Source organism: Chinchilla lanigera, unplaced genomic scaffold (genome assembly GCF_000276665.1).
Source record: "Chinchilla lanigera isolate Chin_1 unplaced genomic scaffold, ChiLan1.0 scaffold00037, whole genome shotgun sequence".
Taxonomy (NCBI): Eukaryota; Metazoa; Chordata; class Mammalia; order Rodentia; family Chinchillidae; genus Chinchilla; species Chinchilla lanigera.
The window spans coordinates 17858200-17876941 of NW_004955438.1; the positions used below are offsets into that span (position 1 = coordinate 17858200).

The following is an 18742-nucleotide window of genomic DNA, read 5'->3' on the forward strand; positions in this document are numbered from 1 at the left end:
TTTTTTAAAATTTAGATACAGTTTATATAGAGTAAAAGCATGGAGTCTTTCTGCCTGCCTTTTCTTAAAATCTTTTTCTACTCTCTACACCCCACCGGTTTTCTTGCCTAAGACTGAAGGTGTTAGACTGTGGCTGGGTAGGTTTCAGACCTGACGAGGTCCCTGGTGGAGCACACTTACCAAATTTGGTCACAGAAGAAAATCACCTCAGGGTACATCAGTGAACAGAATAGGCAGTTTATTAGGCAGAGTTCAAGAGTAAGAAAGTGGAAAAGGGATTTTAGCTTGAAGAACTGAGAGGGCACATTTCTCTTTTTCTGTGGCTTGCACACAGGGTCTCTGCACTGAGCTGCATCTCCAGCCAGTTTTCTATTTTTTTACCTTGAGACAGAGTCTCACTAAATCACTAAGCTGCTGAGGCTGGGTAGAACTTGGGATTCTTCTGCCTCGGCCTATCAGAAAGCTGGGATTACAGGCATGCACCATGTCTGGCTATGAAAGGGTTCCATTTCTGATGAAGAGGATCACACTGACCCATTCATAAAAGAATGACGCCAGCCTTTACGGGTTCACAAATGTGGGTCAGGGTCTGATTGATCACCATGTTGGTTCTGCTTTTGCAAGATGGCACAGGAAGAAATCTTTACCACTGAGGGCAACTCAGTCTGTAGATGCTTGTTTCTGTCTGGGGCAAGCTCTGCTGGAAGCCAAGTGTAGGGCAGTGACTAGAGACGTCTGGACACACTTGAATGCCCCGTAAATCTCTTTCCTTGGTGTCCTCCGTCTTGACGGAGGATGTGCAGGTTAGGTCACGGTTGACCAACCTATTTTGCAGTATTTAGACAGACACTATTCAAGTGAACAATATATCTACATGCAGAGCCTGATCTTCCCAAAGCTTTAAAGTGATAGAATGAAGGTCAAACTTTGTTCTGCCTTTTAACTCTCTACTGAGCATCTGTAAGCCCAAATAAAGAATCACTTTGTGGTGGGGAACTACTTTCAATTTCCCAACACCTCAGAAGAAAACACAATCATGCTGTTCATGAGTAACAGGTTAAGGATCCAGGAGTTTCAGCTAAGAAGATCACTGGTCTTTTCTTCAAAAGTATTAGGTTGCTCTTAAATGCGGCTGGTGAAATTTAAATTTCAGATATAGAATTTTTCCTCTCTCCAAGTTCAGATTTGGTTCCTTATAAATACAGTGATACCTCGGTTCATGAACTTGATTCTTTCCATGATTCTGGTTGCAAACTGAGTCGGATGGGAATGGAATCAAATTCACTAGTTAGGTTCAATGTTGCGCTTATGGGGAAATTGGATTCACTTCTTGCATAGTTTGGTTTGCGACTAGAATCATGGAGAGAATTGAGTTCGTGAACAAAGTACCACTTAGTTTTATTTTTCTTACATTAAATCAAGAGCTCTCCTCTTTAAGTATATTTTGCTGGCCATTTTATAGTCTTTGTTTGCTCATTCTTAATATTAGTCATTTTGGGGTCTGTATCTATTGCCTAATTTTGCTTCTGGTCATGGGTAACACACTCCTATCTTTGGAATGTCTAGTGATTTTGGGTTGGACATTGGACACTGTAACATCACAACTTTGTTGTCTGTCTTTGGTTGTTTTCCTTTACAGTGCAGTGATATTTGTTTTTGACCTACTACCAAGTTCCTTGAAGATCTGCTTGGTCTTGTCAAGGCATGTTTTTGAGCTTAGCTAGGGTGTGTCTAGTGTAACTTTAAAGTTAGTTCAGCCCTAACGATAATAAGTGATATTTCTGGGACATGACTGAATGCTGCAGGTCTGTCTACTTCAGATACAATCTGAATATGTTTCCATGCTTTGTAACCTATGAGAATTGCTCTGCACAGAGCCATTCGTGTTTTAATTTGCAGTTATGTGTGTTAGACCAGCCACAGGGAAATTTACCTTATGCACCCAGAGCTTAGCACTTCGCTGCAGCCCTAAGGAGACTATGAACATTTCTGAAGCTCTCTGTCGAATTTTGCTGCAAAGTTCAGCTTTCTCGAACTTTGACGTCTGTCTCCTGAACTCAGCAAACCTGCTATGTCTCCTTGCTTTTCCTCCTGTGCCAGAAAGAGACTTTGGCAGAAAAGGGGAACAATAACAAGGTTAACATTCTTTGCTTCTCTTCCCTGCCTGTTATCCAGGGTCTGAACTGCTTCTTGTATTTTTATTTAATGTTTGTTTGTTTATTTGTTTTCTGGTTTTTTCTTTTTCAGTCAAGGTCTTGCTACCTAGTACAGGTTGGCCTCGAACTCACAGCAATCCTCCTGCCTCAGCCCCTCAAGAGCTGGAATTATAGGCATGTGCCACCACACATTTATTTTTCAACGCCTCAATTGTTTCATATATTGTTCTCTGGTTTCTCCTTTCTGTTTATTTATAGTGCCACCCTCCGTTACTTTGTTTCTGACAAACGTATAAGTCAAGTCAAACTTGATATCTGTATATAGGTTCAGAAACCCACATCACCCTGACCTCGAAAGAGTCCCTTGTGCTCATTTTCAATCACTATCACTTTCCACAGGCAAACTATTTGTTTTATTTTGTTTCAGTTCATTCATTCACTCATTTGTTCGTTACACACTTACAGGACACACCAGTGTTGGTCAAGCAATGGGTGTGTAGGGAGAACAAGCTAGTCAAGTTCCCTGATTCAGGAACTGGGCAGTCTCATAAATAAACATGAAATGATGGGAGCAGTGCGTGTTTCATGCAGAAGCTGATGGTGGCATAAAGACATCTAGTAGAGCCAGGTATGGCGGCTCACGCCTGTAATCCCAGCCCTCTGGGAGGCTGAGGAAGGAGGATTACAAGTACAAGCCCAGCCAGGCCAATTTATTGACTTCGTGAGAACCTGTCTCAAAAAGGAAAAAAATGGGCTAAGATTGTAGCTTAGTGGCTAGAAGAAGTGGCTTAGTGGCCAGAAGGCCACTTAGTGGCTTAGTGGCCAGAAGACCACAGTCACTTAGTGGCCAAAAGGCCCTGGGTTCAAGCCCGAGTACCAAAGCAAAATGAAACAACAACAACGAAGAAGAATTAGTAAGAGGAACATTCCCCGTCTGAGTGGCCAAAGACAATTTTCATGAGAAAATTGTATGAACCAGGTCCTAAACAATGAATAGAAATTAACTAAGGAGAAATTAGAAGAAAGAGCTGGGAAGAACACTCCAGGAAAAGAACAGAATTCCTATGTGAGCATCCCTAAGAAATGTCCTGACAGAGAGGTCAGGAGCCAGGGCCTCTGATGCACCCTGGCAGAAACCAGACTGGGCTGCAAGCTGAATGAAAGGTTTCAGGATTCACTCTGAACAATGGAAGGCTATCAGAACATTTAAAAGCAGGAACACAATCTAGGCTTGAGTTTTAAAACTCAAGTTTAAAAAGCTGCCGTATGTAGAGGGAGTAGGGTACCAGAGACCTGCTAGAAGGTTTTCACAGTAGTCAAAGCAAGAGGCCATGATAGTCTAGCTAACCTGCTCCTGGGAGAAGCAGAGAAAGCAGGGGAATATTTAGGAGGCAAACTTGAAAGACTGGTAAAGGGTGCTGGGGAATTAAGCTGCAGGTGCTAGAATAACCCCAGGCTCACAGAGCTGCTGAAGTGGCAGTTGAAGAGAGAAAAGTTGAAAGAGGTTTCTGCGGGACTCTTGGGATATGATGGCCTTTGGGAAAGTCTGAGTTCAGCTGGGTCACACAGCAGGCACTGAGATTTATTTATAAACTCAGGAGGAGCTGGTGGGCAGGTAATGAGAGATACGGAGTTCAGAGGGCAGGCTGGCAGGAGATGAAGCCACTGTGCATTTGTATATCTTAGTGAGAAAGCCACCGTGGGTGTGATGAGGTGAGTCGGGACAGGCGAGAGCCACAGCCAAGCAACCACAAGCGGAGGCCCGCAGACATATAAGGCCTGGGCTGGGGTGGTGGAGGAGAGGAGCCAGCCTGGTGTGGAGGAGGAGGAGCAGCGGGGTGAGAGAGATCCCAGAGGACACAGTGGCAGGCAGCCAAAGGGAAGGGCAGCATCAGAAGCCCGGGTGGCCTCCGTATCTGCGCCGCTGGGAAGGCAAGTGAGACGAGCATGGGCTGCATGCGTCCGTCGCTTTAAGCCTTGGGGTCAGGCTTCTGTGAGCGCAGAGCGAGACAAGGAGAAGAGGGGAAGCTGTGGAGGCTGTGAACACTGGAGCTGCAGAAGGAAGCAGCCAGAGGAATGAGAGGAAAGGATGCTTTTCATTGTTTTGTGGCTGCAAAGCATTGGTTTGTCCGAGCAGGCAAGACGCGACCTGTTTAAAAGCCCGGGGCAACACTGAGAGGGGAGCTCAGTGTGGAAGAGAGGGGAGAAGGGTTCCTGGATGGTGTTTCACAGTCTGGCGGGGCTGCAGGGCGGAGGGGGAGAGGGGCTGGGAGCAGGGATTTGTGTTTTAAAGAAGCTGAGTCAGTTCTTCTGAAGGTCTCTCTTTGATGTGAGGTAGGAGCAAGGTCCTCTGCAGAGAGGATATGTGTGTGCACGGTGTGTGTGTGTGTGTGTGCGTGTGTGCGCACACATGTGTGCTTTGTGAAGGAGGCAGAGACTGTGCTTTGCTCTGTAGTCAGTGGGAAAGTGAGTCCACACCTTGCCAGGCAGATAGAGATTAGACATCAGCTTCCCAGTGATCAGGGATTGACTGAGGAGCCACTTTCCCAGAAGGGACAGCTGGTAGGTCCTACCCAGCTAGGACCTTGCAGAAAGAATGCATCACAGATGGAAGCCCTGCAGCTGGAAGGCCCTGGACAGCAATGAAGCCCTTGACAAGTGAGCTGGAAAGGGGGCAGAGGATGGTGGTGGGAGACGGAGCTGGGGACAGGGCCAGGTGGTGCACAGTAGAGCAGGACCTTGCAGGCCAGGAAACGGCTCTTGCCCTGAGCTCAGTGGGGAGCTGCTGAGGGGTGAGAAGGCAGTGCTGCACAGGGCGTACACTAAGAACCTGCCCCGTGCAGTGACGAGAGATTGGGGCTGGGGCTGCCTCGAGCAATGGGCTGGTGAGAGGCAGGGGCAGGTGGAGCAAAGGCCGTGGCACCTGGGAGGGGGCAGCCAAGCGAGGCTGACCTGGAGAGGTCAGAGGGTCCCTGTCACCTCCGCGGATGGATCTCACACACATACAGGCCACAGCAGGGCAAGGGGAGGGGGCAGGGGCCACCCCAGGAGGACGGGAGCTGGGGTGGGGGAGGCCAGGCAGGGCGGGAAGTCGAGTTTTGCGAGCCCACCGAGGGAGCCTTTGCTAGGATTTCCCCGAGAAAGCGCCCGGGCTGTGGGGCCCTGCCTCTGGATGTATCTCTCTCTTCCTTTAGACACAATTCCCACAGCATGAAGCACAGCAATCTCTCTGCCACTATTTCTTCCTGTCTTTCCCACTGTCCACACCTCCCTCCCCACAGTTTTTTTTTTGCTCCCCAGGAATGGATTACACATGAGTTGGGGCACTGTTGTTTTATTTCCTTTCACTTCCAGCTTGCTGTCTTCAGTGCGGATTGTCCTTACCAATTTGTTTTCAACAGTGCTGATCTTTTCTTCAACCGTAATGGGGTTGTTCTCAAACCTAGCTGGTGACTTTAACTTCTCATCGTGGTCTACCCTGAGGTTGGGAGGGGAATGTGACTTCTGACTGGCGTCAACATCAGGCGCTGCTACTTAATCTTGGAGTCCATGGACCCTGCAGACCCTGAGCTGTCACAGCAACCCCCAGCTCCTCCCAAGTGTGCTGCGGACCCCACCCCTGGAATTACTGTCAGTCACCGCTCAACAGACAGGAGAAACTCGGGGTCTCAGTCCTGCCTTCCTGGTGGTGGCTCCCTCCTGCATTCTGTGCGCGCTGTGCCCTGCCCTGTGGCTGACTGTTAGGGGTGGGTGGGGCCGAAAGTGGGTGCAAAGAGCAATGAAGGACACTCTGGTGGTTGCAGTGAAGGAGTATCCGCTCCACCCGAGTGCTGCTCCGTGCTAGCTCCCAGCAGGTCCTCTGCACATGGTTTCCTGTTTCTGCTGCCTCTCTCACCAGTTCCGGCCTTGTGACTGGCTGCTCTTGCGCTGGGGTCCTGCTTCACACAAACTTGTCCCTTCTGTTCCCTGGAGCTGCCTTGCTCTCATTCCCCTTGGCCCAACCACGGCAGCTTCCCCAGCCTAAAGCTCTCTTCTGGGCTTTTCAACTGCATCTTGTGTGTAAGTCAGCTTTCCACTGCTGTGACAAAATGCCTGAGAAAAGCGAATTAAAAGAGGAAAAGTTTACTTGGCTTATAGTTTTAGAGGTTTCAGTCCATGCTCCCCTGGCTGTGTGGCTTTTGGAGGGAAGGCAAGGTAGACCATCATGACAGTGAGACAGATGGGGAAAGAAGTGACCAGGGACAAGTACGCCCTTCAAAGCCATGCCTCTGGTGACCTACTTCTTCCAACTAGGCCTCTTCCCTGGAAGTCTCCATCACCTCCCAGTAGCATCACTAGCTCAGGTCTTGGGGAACATTCCAGATCCAAAGTATGACATCTTGTTAACATTTTTCAAGTCTCAGTCTGTTGTCACATCCTCTGGAAGCCTTCATTGCTGTGGGACAGGTGTGCCCAGAGTTCAGACCTTCTCATCATGTCCACTCTTCATACCTGGTTGTGTTTGCTAATTGCCCATCTTCCCAAAAGCTCCTCAGGGGCTGGGACCCTCCTCTCTGTCCCCACTCACACAGAGCCTTACCTAGGCCCGTGTATGTCAACCCAGAGCCCTGGATGCGTGCAGTGCACATCCTGAGTGCTCACAGACTGTAGACAGACATGCACGGCCGGTGATCATCTGTCTGGTAATAAAGGTACAGTCACATTTCAGGAGCAGGGGAAGAGAGAAGGAAGAGAGGGCAGAAGTCACAGAGGAAAAGGAGTGAACAGGGTGCCTTTTGAACAGGTGATAGCTAAGTAGTTTCCAAGAATAGGAAAGAGAGACTGTTCTATGATCACTGGAAGGGGAGGGGTCCCCCAGGAAAAGCCCCTTCAGTGGGGTGTGATGGGCAGCAGGGAGGAGTCTGGAGGCAGGTGGGCCATGAGCTGTCTGCTCTTGGAGTCAAGTACAGACAATGTAGATGGATGTGCTGGTGGGCAGTGGGTCGGGAAAGGGAAAGAGATCGATACCCTGAGAGTGCTGATGTAGGCAAGTTTCCACTTCTGTCCCCAAAGAGAGTCTGGAAAGGTGTGGTAAAGCCAGTGACATCTTTTTAATGGTGTAAGGATGGTGCAGGAACTGGGCAGGTAGGGGGCTGTGAGCAGGGCTGGGGAAGCTTCTGAAATGGCCCAAATCAAAGACTCATTCAGTCCTCACTGAAATCAGTAACTGCAGCAACAACAGAAGTAATGTATCGAACACTTACTGCATGCTGGGTCCCCTGCTGCTCTCTTCACGTGGTGATTCATCACAAGCCTCTGAACAACTCACTAAGGTTCTACAAAGGTGGAAAGGAGAACTGAAGTCACCCATGATGCACATGAGAGTTAGTTGCAAGCCCAAGTCTGTCCTCCTGGGGTTTCTAACTGCCATGAGGTCCTTAGCCTTGTCAAAAGAAAACATTACAGCACAACTAGTTTTCTTTGCTGGCTTTAATTGCAATTATAGAATTGATCTGCACTCTGAACCAGGGGTGGTTCAAAGTGTTTCACCCTACCACATGGGCAGGTTTAATTAATAGAGAAAAGGAAGTAACATATAGAAAACAGAAGTGAGGTACAGAGACAGCTGGATGGGTCCCAGTTTAGTTTGCAACCATCTCATTTGGAATATGATCTGGAGAGTTGGCAGCTTGTGATTGGCTGAGACTCAGCTACTTGTTACAAGAGTAGGTTACAGTCTACTTACCTACCAAGTTAGATTACAGTTCACCATGTATGGAGAAACCACTAGGCCAAATTTAGTTCAGTTTAACACTGAAATCCCCCAGGTGCCCAAGTCTTGCTGGATGATGCTGGAGGGGGTGCAGGCAGTCATGGTTGGAGCTGGATCTCAGCGGCTGAAGGTCACCAGCACTCAGGACACCTGGGAACCACAATTCTAGGGCAACTGCTTGTTCTAGGGTTCCACTTGGTGACAACACAAACACACCCAGAAATGCCTGTGACCTAGACAGGCAGTCAGGGTGAGAAAATGATCCGATCTGCACAAAAGGGGTAAAAACTATTTGGAGGGTGAGCGATCACTCGCAGTACGAGGACTGAGAATTTGCCAACTACTTTCACTCTCTTATTCTTACAAAACAAACCTTGGAAGCAACAACAGCAAAGACCATGAAACTGGGGATCTGAGACTTGACTATGAATTCCAGACAGCACACAAACTAACGTCATGACCTGGTGTAAGTTACACATCACACCCTCTCCCGGGCTTGTACCATCAACACAATAATGACGATACCTGTTTTGTGGGGTTATTGGGGGTTCAAATGAGGTTTCAGTAGAGAGCTGGCAGTTGGTAACGTGGGGAGTGTAGAAGGTTTCCTGCCTGCATCCTCAGCTTACCTCTCCTCTATGGTTCTCTTTCTTACAGACTTATTTTGTTTCCAGATGGCTTCTTCCTTTTATCGCCTCCTCCTTTTTGTTGGCCTCTGGGCTCTCATCTGCTGCAAGCCCCCATCCAGTTCCCCCAGCAGAGGGTCTCCACACCCTCCCTACACCAAGAGCAGCCCCATCTCCCAGGTGTCTTCCAGCAGTACCAACTTTGCCTTCCACCTGTACCGGAGACTGGCTCTGCAGAGTCCAGGTCAGAACATCTTCTTCTCCCCTGTGAGCATCTCCACCTCACTGGCCATGCTGTCCCTGGGAGGCCACTCCGCCACCAAGGCTCAGATCCTCAGGACCCTGGGCTTCAACCTCACAGCCACACCAGAATCTGCCATCCACCAGGGTTTCCAGCACTTGGTCCATGCAGTAAATATTCCCAACAAAGAACTGGATTTGAGGATGGGGAGCGCCCTCTTTGTCAAAAAAGGGCTGCAGCTACAGGCAAGTTTCCTAGACAGAGCCAAGAGGCTGTATGGATCAAAGGTCTTTTCTATGGATTTCTCTGAAGCTTTCACTGCCCAGAGAATCAACAGATATGTGGAAAAGGAGACCAAAGGAAAGGTGATGAACTTAATCCAAGACCTTGACCCTCTGACTGTCATGGTCCTGGTGAACCACATTCTCTTTAAAGGTAAGGATCTGATTTTGTTATGTTTGTTTGTTTGTTTGTCTGTTTGCTTAATCAAATGTCTAAGCCAGACAAGTCCTAGACAGCAGGGTGGAGTTATGGGAAGGTCTGAGTTCTAATTAGCCTTGCAACCAACTGGCTGGAAGCCCTTGAGTACTTCATACACTGCTGGCATATGTTTATCAATTAGGATGGAGGCTTAGTCTTTAGAAAGATTGTGTGTCCTGAGGGGCTGATGCACGGTTTGGTGGGCACCTCCCTGGAAAAGTCTTCTAGAAATTATCTTGGGATAAAGGGTCCGATCTCATTCTATCAGCAACTTCAGCTTGGAGGTTTTAGAGGAGTGACACAGAGCTCTCTGACCAGCCAGTGTAGCTCATTCATTTCATCTGTGTATCATGACTGAATGGGTAAGTGATAAAGACATACTCTGGGATTGTGATTGAGGTTGATGTACCTGAACTCCCTGTGCAGAGTTATGAATACTACTAATCATTCTTCCCTTCCTTTTTTCTCCCATTCCTTTCTCCTTCCCTCCATCTACCCATCAGTCCATTCATCCATCCACCAGCTCATCCATTTATCCATCCATTCATCTATCCAGCTGTCCAGACATCCATGTACCGTTTTACCTATTCATCTTTCTGTCCACCCTCTACCTAGCCACACATCTATCCATTCTCCCACTTACCAAACTATCCACCCACTTATCCATCCCTCCCATAAAAAAAGGAAGAGAAGGAAGACAATATACTTTGCTTCCTTACTAACTTACCTTCACTTTATATATGTTTTCCTATTTAACTTAATTTTATTGAAATGCTATCCACTTTCCATACCATTAACCATTTTATAGTGTTCAAGTCAATGGTTTGGCTTTTTAATATATTCACATGTTTGTGTTACTATCTCCACTATATAATTCTAGAACATTTTTACCACCTCAAAAGGAAACTCCATACCCATATACCGTTTCCATTAACTCAAAAGGAAACCCAGGGTTTAAAAATAATAGGAATATCCATTCCTACACATGCTCTTTCTTTACTATTTCTTGTCAGCTAGGTCAGCTAACAACAAATTCTTGCAATTTTTATTTGTCAGAGAATTATTAATTTTGCCTTTGTTGTTTGAAAGGTTGTTTTGCCAAATATAGAACTGCTGATTGGTAGAGTGTCTTGCTTTGCTTTGTTTTGTTTTGGTTTGGTTTGGTTTGACTTGGTTTTGCACTTTGAATATGTTATCCATCTACCTTCCGGTCCCCCTGTGCTATGATTTAAATCTTAAATGTTCCCCAAAGGCCATATATTAAAGCCTTGGTCTCCAGCCTGTGGAACTATGGGTGGTGGAACCTTTAGGGGCAGTTACACCTTTGAAGGGGACACTGGGACCACAGTTCCTTGCTCTCAGTCTCTCTTCTTCCTGACTGCATGAGGTGAGTAACTGTGCTCTCCTACATGTTTCCTGCCATGCTAGACTACTTCACTACAGGCCCAAACACAATGCAGCCAAGTGACCATGGACTGAAACCTCTGAACCTGTGAGCCAAGTGAGAGCTCCTCCTTTCAAATTGTTTATCTCAGGCTTTTCATCACAGTGACAGAAAGTGAACAAATCAATTTTCTGCTAAGAAATTGTCTGTTTTTTTTTTTTTCATTGAGGATACCTACATAAATTGCTTTCCATGATTCTTTCTTTGTTTGGATGGATATACTGTGTCTAGATAGGTATCTCTTTTAGCAGCAACTACTGGGAAATTGTTGAGTGTTTTGAAAGTGTACATTGATACTTTTCATCAAAATTGGGAGTTTTTTATGAAAAAATAAAAATTTCATAACACAATAATAATAGAATAACAATTCTTGATGACTGTATATTATTGTCTTCAAAGTGGTTACTCAGAGTACAAAACACAGACAAAAGAGATTCTCACAAATAAGCAAGAAACAGATAATTGCACAAAGCTTCCTTTTCAGTGGACTAAGAGAAATGACAGAAGGTTTTTGGATGTTCCCATGTGTATACTTCTATGTCTGATTGTGTTTCATAGGTCTCTGAGAGGTTTCATTTTTTTCTATCCTTTTCCCTGTGTTTCTCATGCTGTTTACCTATTTTACTAGTCACTTGCTTCTGCCAGCTCTAATCTGCCATTGACCTCTCCCATGAACTTTTCATTTCAATTATTGTACTTTTCAACTCTATTTTTTCACCTGACACTTATAAAGTAATTTCTCATTACTGATATTCTTTATTAGGCATATCATCCTTGTCATACTTGCCTTTAGATACACAGATATGAATTCCCTTAGCTGTCTGAGTAAGTTTTAAATAATTTGACAAAGAAGGGCAACATCTGGAATGCATTGAGAACAATTTTTATTGTTTTCCCCCATGTATGGGACATACTTTTTATTTCATGTCTTTTTTTATTAAGCAGGACATTTTAAATAAGGTAATTCAGCAACTCTGGAAATTGGTTTCTATCCCTCCCAGAGGCTGCTGCTGCTGCTTGTTGTAATGATTATTATTATTTTTTTTTTTTAGTGACTTTTTGTTTAGTGATTTTTCAAATTCTTTAAAGCCTGGGCTTTCTTATGTGTGACTGCTAAAGTTCTTCCTTGGTTAGTTAAATAGTAAGTTAGAATATGACAGAGATTTTTTTAAATGCCCCAAACAAATAAATCTCCCAATCATTGCTGAGGGTATCTGTGTATATGATGGATCTTGCGATCGACACTCAGCCGAGGAGTCTAAAATTGTCTTCACCTTTCACTTTCTGATTGTGCAGACTCCCGAGGTCATTTGAAGGTGAGAGCTCACAGCCTTCTCTGGGAACTAATGAATATGCATCCAGCTTTACACACCTGTGAGCTCACTGTGGACTCAGGGTGTTAACACAACTTTCCAAAACTTTTGTGGATATTTTATTCCTTAGTCTTTTATTTCAAATTCTTTGATGAGCCTATTGTTTGTCTTATCTGTTTTCCATCAGCTAGAAGATGTGAAGTTAAAACACTTGCCTGTAACTGTGTTTGACAAATATTCCCACACTCGCACTAAGAAAGCTCCAATCAGATGTGTGAGTGAGATCTTTCAAGGAACCACAGGATAGGTTCAGGAACAATCATTTTTTGATATTAAAGCTTTGAAAGTGCTCCAGCTCTAATCTGCTTCTTGTATAAGGCACACAGACTACTATTTTTCAGCGCTATTGCTGAGGGAGGAAGAGAAAACTGGTGCCAGCTAAAATGCCAGGAAGCTAGCTGTTCTCATCAAGATTCTCTCATTTCTCCTTGAATAAACTCCCCCCAGTTTGCTATAAGTCTTCAGTTAATTTCAAGATCTCTAAAAATGTTGCTTCTGAACATTTTTTTTCTAGTTATGCTAAGGGAAGGGTAAATATGTAAAAGCTCATTACACTATCATTTTTGCTGATATAACAACCCTAATTTGTCTTCTTAACCTCTTTGGTTAGTCTACTGTTGCTCTAGTTGCTATTTTCTCCTTAGGCAGCTGTCAAATTTATCGCTGCCTGTAACCTTTTTGGAAAATATTCCCTGGGGAAAAGGGTTTTTGCATTGGCCAAGTGTGGAAGTAGATCCAATACATCTTCACAAGTAATGTTTCTGGGATAGCACAATACTGATTGAATATAACAATTCTTTGGGAAAGAGATTTTAAAGGGCTCCAGCTGCATCTTTTTCCTGCAGTGGCTACCAAGCTGCTGGACTTCAGTGTAAGTGTGGAATGTTATTTTTCAAAACCATTGCAGAGCTGAAGAATAATGTATGTGACTATGATAAGTTGAAATACCATGAAATTTACTGTCCTCACCAAAATTCAGCTACTTTTCTGTGGCAGTTTGTTCCCCAGTTACCTGTAAGCATTTAGTCAATTTTCAGAGTTCTGAAAAAGTGAATGCTGACCATAGTTTTGCATTTTTTCATTGCTTTGGTGCAGAAATGAGTTCTCAGAGGTACTTACCTCTCCCCTTTTCTCTCTTCACCTCACTAATTGCACTTAGACATAATGACCTCTTTTTTCTTTATGCTAGCCAAGTGGATGAAGCCCTTTAACCCTGCAGATACTCATAAAAGCTTCCCATTTCTGGTGGACGAGCAGACCACCGTGCATGTCCCTATGATGCAACAGATGGGAACGTTTGCTTTCGGGGTGGATTCAAAGCTGAACTGCTCTGTGCTGCAGATGGACTTCAGGGGAGATGCCATGGCCTTCTTTGTCCTTCCTGGTGAGGGCAAGATGAGGCAGCTGGAGGAGAAGTTGTCAGCCAGGATGCTGAGAAAGTGGAGCCACTCACTCCAGAAGAGGTGGGCATTTGTGTCAACTGAGGGGACTTGAACCAGGTGATGGTGCACAGGCAAGGGTAAGGAGGAGAAGGACTGTGATAACAGTTGTTAAATCATCAGCCCTACAAACTGAGCATCTATTGCACACTGGTCAGTGAGCTTGGTACTTTGTATACATGTTCACACCTGAACACCACCATCACCCAGTAAGCGAGGGATATCATCATCTCCTTCTCTCCCCATACTTCACAGATAAAGAAAGAGTGGTTCCTTGAGGGTAAGTGAATCGCCCAAGGTCATATCACCTCAGAGCTTTCTTATCACTGTAGCTATTGTGTATGAACAGAAGCCGATCTGTTATCGACTTACATGGGAGGATTTTGTAAAAGCAAACAGATAAACAAACAAGAAAAACATTGGTCCTCACTTATAAAATCAGGATAATAATACTGCTGGATGTATCAGAGGTTGAAAAGATAAAATGTTGCTATTAATAAAGCACTTAAACAGGGAGAGTAGGCAGTCAGTAAATGTTAGCTAATGGCAATGTTAGTAGTTTTGTAATTATGAGGGAGGGCATGGAAAGGATTTGAACTACACGATGTAAAGAAATACCAAAGTCTTATTTTTAGTCTCTGAGAAATATTTTCTTGACAGCAACAACATCATAACAAGGTTTTTTTTTGTTTTGTTTTGTTTTGTTTTGTTTTTCTCCGGTACCGGGAACCGAACTCATGACCTTGCACTTGCCAGGCAGGCGCTTTTGCCGCTGAGCTAAATCCCCAGCCCATGACAAGGTTTTTGTACCCTGGGAAAAGACAGGATTGAGAATACCTGTCATTAAAGAATGACAATGGCCATTTTCCCCGTGGAGGACAGGCAGAGTGGGGGAGGGGCTTCTGAGCAGAGAGAAACCATGGTTAGCTGAGACTGCAGTAGGCTTCAAGTAGATAGTGATAGCATCTGAATTAACTTCGCGTAGCTCAATTAGTAATTTAAGTATGGGTGGGCATGAATGTGTGGAGGTTAGAAGGACATTTTTGGTAAAGGAAACAGAGGCAAAGATGTACAGCCAGGGACCCAGAAGTTCTACCCACTTCAGCAGTTTCTCCTCATCTCAGACTGTTCAGACCTAGGGGCAAGGAGGGGAGGCAGTGGGGACTACACAGGGGTGATGCACAGAGCAGCAGAGAAGCCCAGAGAGGATGAAGATGCCCTAATCAGCGCTGGGGGAAATGTGGACCGGGAGGGAGCTGTCCATGGTGTCACGACAGGGTTTTCAGATGAGGACTGAAAGGTGTTTCTTGGAAACTTTCATTTTTGTACTATGACAAAGTTTTCCCACCTGTGAGTGGAGGGAACCGCCGTTGAACATGCCTAGGATGGAGTCTGGGGTGCAGTGAACGTTCAACTTATACAGATGGTTTGCTCTTGGTTCAGGAAAACGGATGCAGAGGAAGAAAACATCATGCCAAACTTTAGAGTCATTTAGCTGTCTTCATGATTTACTTTCCTGACACTGTGGCCACCACTGTGTGTAGTTATTCAAGTTCCAGTGAAGTCAAATTAAAAGTTCAGCTTTTCTCTTGAGCTGGTGATGTTTCAGCTTGCTCAGTTGCCAAACGTGGCTGGTGGCTGCCATGTTGGACGGCATAGGCAGAGGAATATTCCCAAAGTTGCAGTGTTCTGTTGGCCTTGGCTCCTCTAGGGATTAGCAGGGCTCAGGAAGGGCTGCTGGGATGGCCCTAGCAGGAGGTATAGATAAGATCCCATCACCCTCTGATGCCTTCCATTGGTCTCTGCCTTGGGCTCCCTTGCTGGGCCACCTTCTCACTTCTGTCCCCTATTTCATTAGGGAACCCACTGGTCTTCTTGCATGTCTTTGGTGCTGAGCTTGGTAGCTGGGAGGTGGGCTGGGATACATGGGCCCCCTTAGTAGCAATCTGGTGCCTGGAGGAAGAGTGGGGTCTTCTGAGATGCCACCTAGAAGGAGAGCTGTAGGCACCAGGGGCTTTGACCTCACCTTTTCCCTCTCTCGTCTCCACAGGCAGATAGAAGTCTTCATCCCCAAATTTTCCATTTCTGCCTCCTACGACCTGGAAACCATTCTCCCAAAGATGGGTATCCGTGATGCTTTCAGCAAAAATGCTGATTTTTCTGGGATTACAAAGACAGGCTTTCTGCAAGTTTCCAAAGTGAGTTGATGGGGGAGATTATTTGTAGAGAGCACATGCTGGAAACACTCATAGACATGGCTGGTGGAGAGTGGAGGGCTCTCATTTCATGTGATGTGGAAACAGAGGCCCATGAGGTAAAAAGATCTCTTGGTGGCCCATAGAAAGGCCAAGTCCCACACCTGCCAGGCCCGTGGCTCGATGGCGACCATAACTCTGGCCCAAAGGCACCTTTCACCCTTCGTCAAACAGACATCCCCAAGATCCAACTACAGCTTTGCCTTGGGCATTTGACCTCCCTTCCTTCCTCGCTATGGTTTCAGTCCCCACAGATGCCGTCAGGAGGCTGCCCATGACCAAGGTAGACGTGGCGTTTGCTCTTCAGTGCTGAAAGGAAGAGAGAGGAGGCCGGGGTTGGGGAGGCAGAAGCAGAGAGGGGGGGGTGCCACTGAGTTTATCTTCCCAAGGCAACAGTGAACCCAAGCCCAAACACAGCCGCAGTCACCAGGGCTGAGCTGTGTGCATCTTTCAGTGACCACGTGCCCCAGACCCTGCAGGTCTCCTCATCTCTGGGGTTACTTGACTTGCCCTTGTCCACATACAACCCTCTGATCCTTGACCTAAAGTATTCATTTGATAATGGATCATAATGGTCTGTAGTAGTCTGGGGGCCCCTGAAAGAAACTTTTGTCATTGACCCTCAGGGAAGGAATGCAAAAAAGGTCCCAGTGGAATAGAGAGCAGAATGGAACTTTCCCCCAAAGAAAAGGCTTATGTGCCCCTACGGAAAATCATGCCTGTGCTCACAGGAAGTCCCCAGCCCCAATGACGCTCAGGAGCACAAGAGTCCCAGTCAAGGAACTTCTCCTTGAGAAACAAGAGAGATCAGCCTTTGGTATGCCCAGCCCAGGTAACAGTGCCAGCACTGGAGACACTGGTGTTTGTTTTTCCTTTGTCAGGCTACTCACAAGGCTGTGCTGGACATTGGTGAGGAGGGGACAAAAGCTGTAGCAGCCACCGCAACGAAGCTCATAGTCCGGTCCAAGGATACGCCCTCTTCTTCTGCTATAACCTTAAACAGGCCCTTCCTGATGTTTGTTGTGCAAGAAGACAGAAATGCTGTTCTCTTCATGGGAAAGATTGAGAATCCTACTAAAGCCTAGAGGGGACCTGACCTGTTGGCAAGTTATCCACTAATAAAGATGCACAGGAAATAACAACACTGAGCGCACTCCTACGGTGACACTGAGATCCATCTTCTCCTGGTCTAAGGGCCCACCTCACCCCTGCAGAGCTGTTGGGGTGGGGATGCCTGTTCCAAGGCACAACATCAGACTGAGAACACAGGTTCTGGTCTCAAGCCCCAACCCTGGACCCCAGGCAGTGTGGCCCTTTCTACCAGCTCCATGGAGCATGGCTGGGATGGTAGCTCCATTCCTCAGAGCCTAGGAAGGATGCCATGCAGAGCAGGTGGCTTTATTGCAGAATTATGGCAATGCAGTCAGAAACCTCAAATGTGAACCTAGCCAGAGCAGGGCTGCCTCCTACCTGTAGGGTCCTGATTTGATTGATGGGGTAACTCAGTGGCTGGGATGCACCCCCAGGACATTTCAGCAGCTGTGTGAATTCATTCTTCATTTTGTTCAACAACCTATTAAGCATTGCCTGTGTTCTAGGAATGAATCAGATGGATGAGTCCTGGGGATGTTGGACCTGAATGGAGAAGGCAGGTCACCCAAGAGCAATAGAATAAAATCCACACATAAGCAAGATATCAACAGATTAGGAGATGCACCTCAAATGCATCTCACAAGATTTGAGGGGGTGCTATGGGGGGCAGGGAGGTGTTGCATGAGCACAAAGGCAGTGAGCCGGGAGCAAGCAGAGGTATCAGAGGGGACAGAGGGAAGACCCTTTGCCTGGGGCATCGTGTGTCACAAACAGAATGGCAAAAGCTGAGATATAAGGGTCTAAGGAGGTGGACTGTGTGGGGAGGGCACGGTGGCCAATAAAAGTGGGCTGGGCTTGAGGGTGGGGAGCAGAAGGCCAGCTGGACACCTCTGGCAGGAAAATGACAAGGGCCTGAGGATGAGTTGTGAAGGTGTCCGCTAGCACTGGCCATCTTCCTAATGGACACTGTCACACACGCACATGTGCACACAGCCCTCTGGGTGCTCAGCTCCTCCTTGGTGGCTTGTAGTGACAATAGTCTGGATCCCTTTTCTGTGTCCTGAGAGCCATGGACAGTGGCTACGGTGACATTTAGGCTGAGGTAGCTTATGGTGCTCCTTCAGCTGTCTCTACCATCCCTCCTGACCCCTGTAGCAGGTGGCCACATCACCTCTCAGCTGGAGGGTATCTCCCAGGCACCCAAAGGCCAAGAAACTCCTTTCCTGGGGCACCTATGCCCCTACCAGCCCTGGATGCACCATCTGGGGCTTATGCTGGCTTTCCCATGTGCTTTTACATGGAAAGGAATAGCCTGTAAGGGATTATGCTGGGCAGCTGGCAGAAGCTGCAGAGGCCCTGAATTTCCACAGCACCCCCTACTCTGTCTGGTCCACAAAGAGCCAAGCAGGGGCTCCAGGCAGGAAGACAGATGACGGGCCCAGGCTGCAGAATCGCAGGATCAGGATTAGAACCAGGAGTAGAGCTCTGCCACAAGAGGTTACAGCCATAACAGAGCTTCCTCCGTGAGGGTCACGGTGGAGGACAAGCCACCCTAGCTCTCAGAAGCACAGTGGGCTGTACAAGGCTCAGTTCTGTCTGTGCTCAGTGGCACACAGGGAATAGCAGGCATGAAGAACTGGCTAGGGACACTGGGTTTCTCAGAGTGAATCCTTTCTAATGACCCTCGGAAGCACCACAGTGGGGTAGGAGCGGGCCACCACCTCCCCCAGCCTTCTTACAGATGACATTACAGTGGCAGGCAGGAGCTACTCATTGGACACATGTCAGCTAGCAGGTGCAAACTCAGCCACAGGCCAGGTTCCCTTGTGGGGGAGGTTCCCCTCACTGTTGCTTGAGATGTTTCTCTTGGTCTGTTTTCAAAGG

General features: G+C 46.7%; 1 protein-coding gene across 1 annotated transcript; it reads left to right on the forward strand.

Moving 5' to 3' along the window:
* Positions 1 to 3864: 3864 nt before the first annotated feature.
* Serpina9 (serpin peptidase inhibitor, clade A (alpha-1 antiproteinase, antitrypsin), member 9) lies at positions 3865 to 17291 on the forward strand. Its single transcript, XM_013517148.1, has 6 exons — positions 3865 to 3869; positions 3955 to 4088; positions 8566 to 9210; positions 13262 to 13535; positions 15562 to 15709; positions 16648 to 17291. Exons 1-6 carry the CDS (start codon positions 3865 to 3867, stop codon positions 16849 to 16851), a joined length of 1410 nt encoding a protein of 469 aa, XP_013372602.1. The 3' UTR covers positions 16852 to 17291.
* The last annotated feature ends 1451 nt before the right edge of the window (positions 17292 to 18742 follow it).

What these genes read in the sequence shown, in the direction of transcription:
- Serpina9 (XM_013517148.1), top strand. An exon ending in GTATCTGCGCCGCTGGGAAG is followed by an intron (nt 4,089 to 8,565) that starts GCAAGTGAGACG and finishes TCTTTCTTACAG; the next exon opens with ACTTATTTTGTTTCCAGATG. An exon ending in GCTTTCTGCAAGTTTCCAAA is followed by an intron (nt 15,710 to 16,647) that starts GTGAGTTGATGG and finishes TTCCTTTGTCAG; the next exon opens with GCTACTCACAAGGCTGTGCT.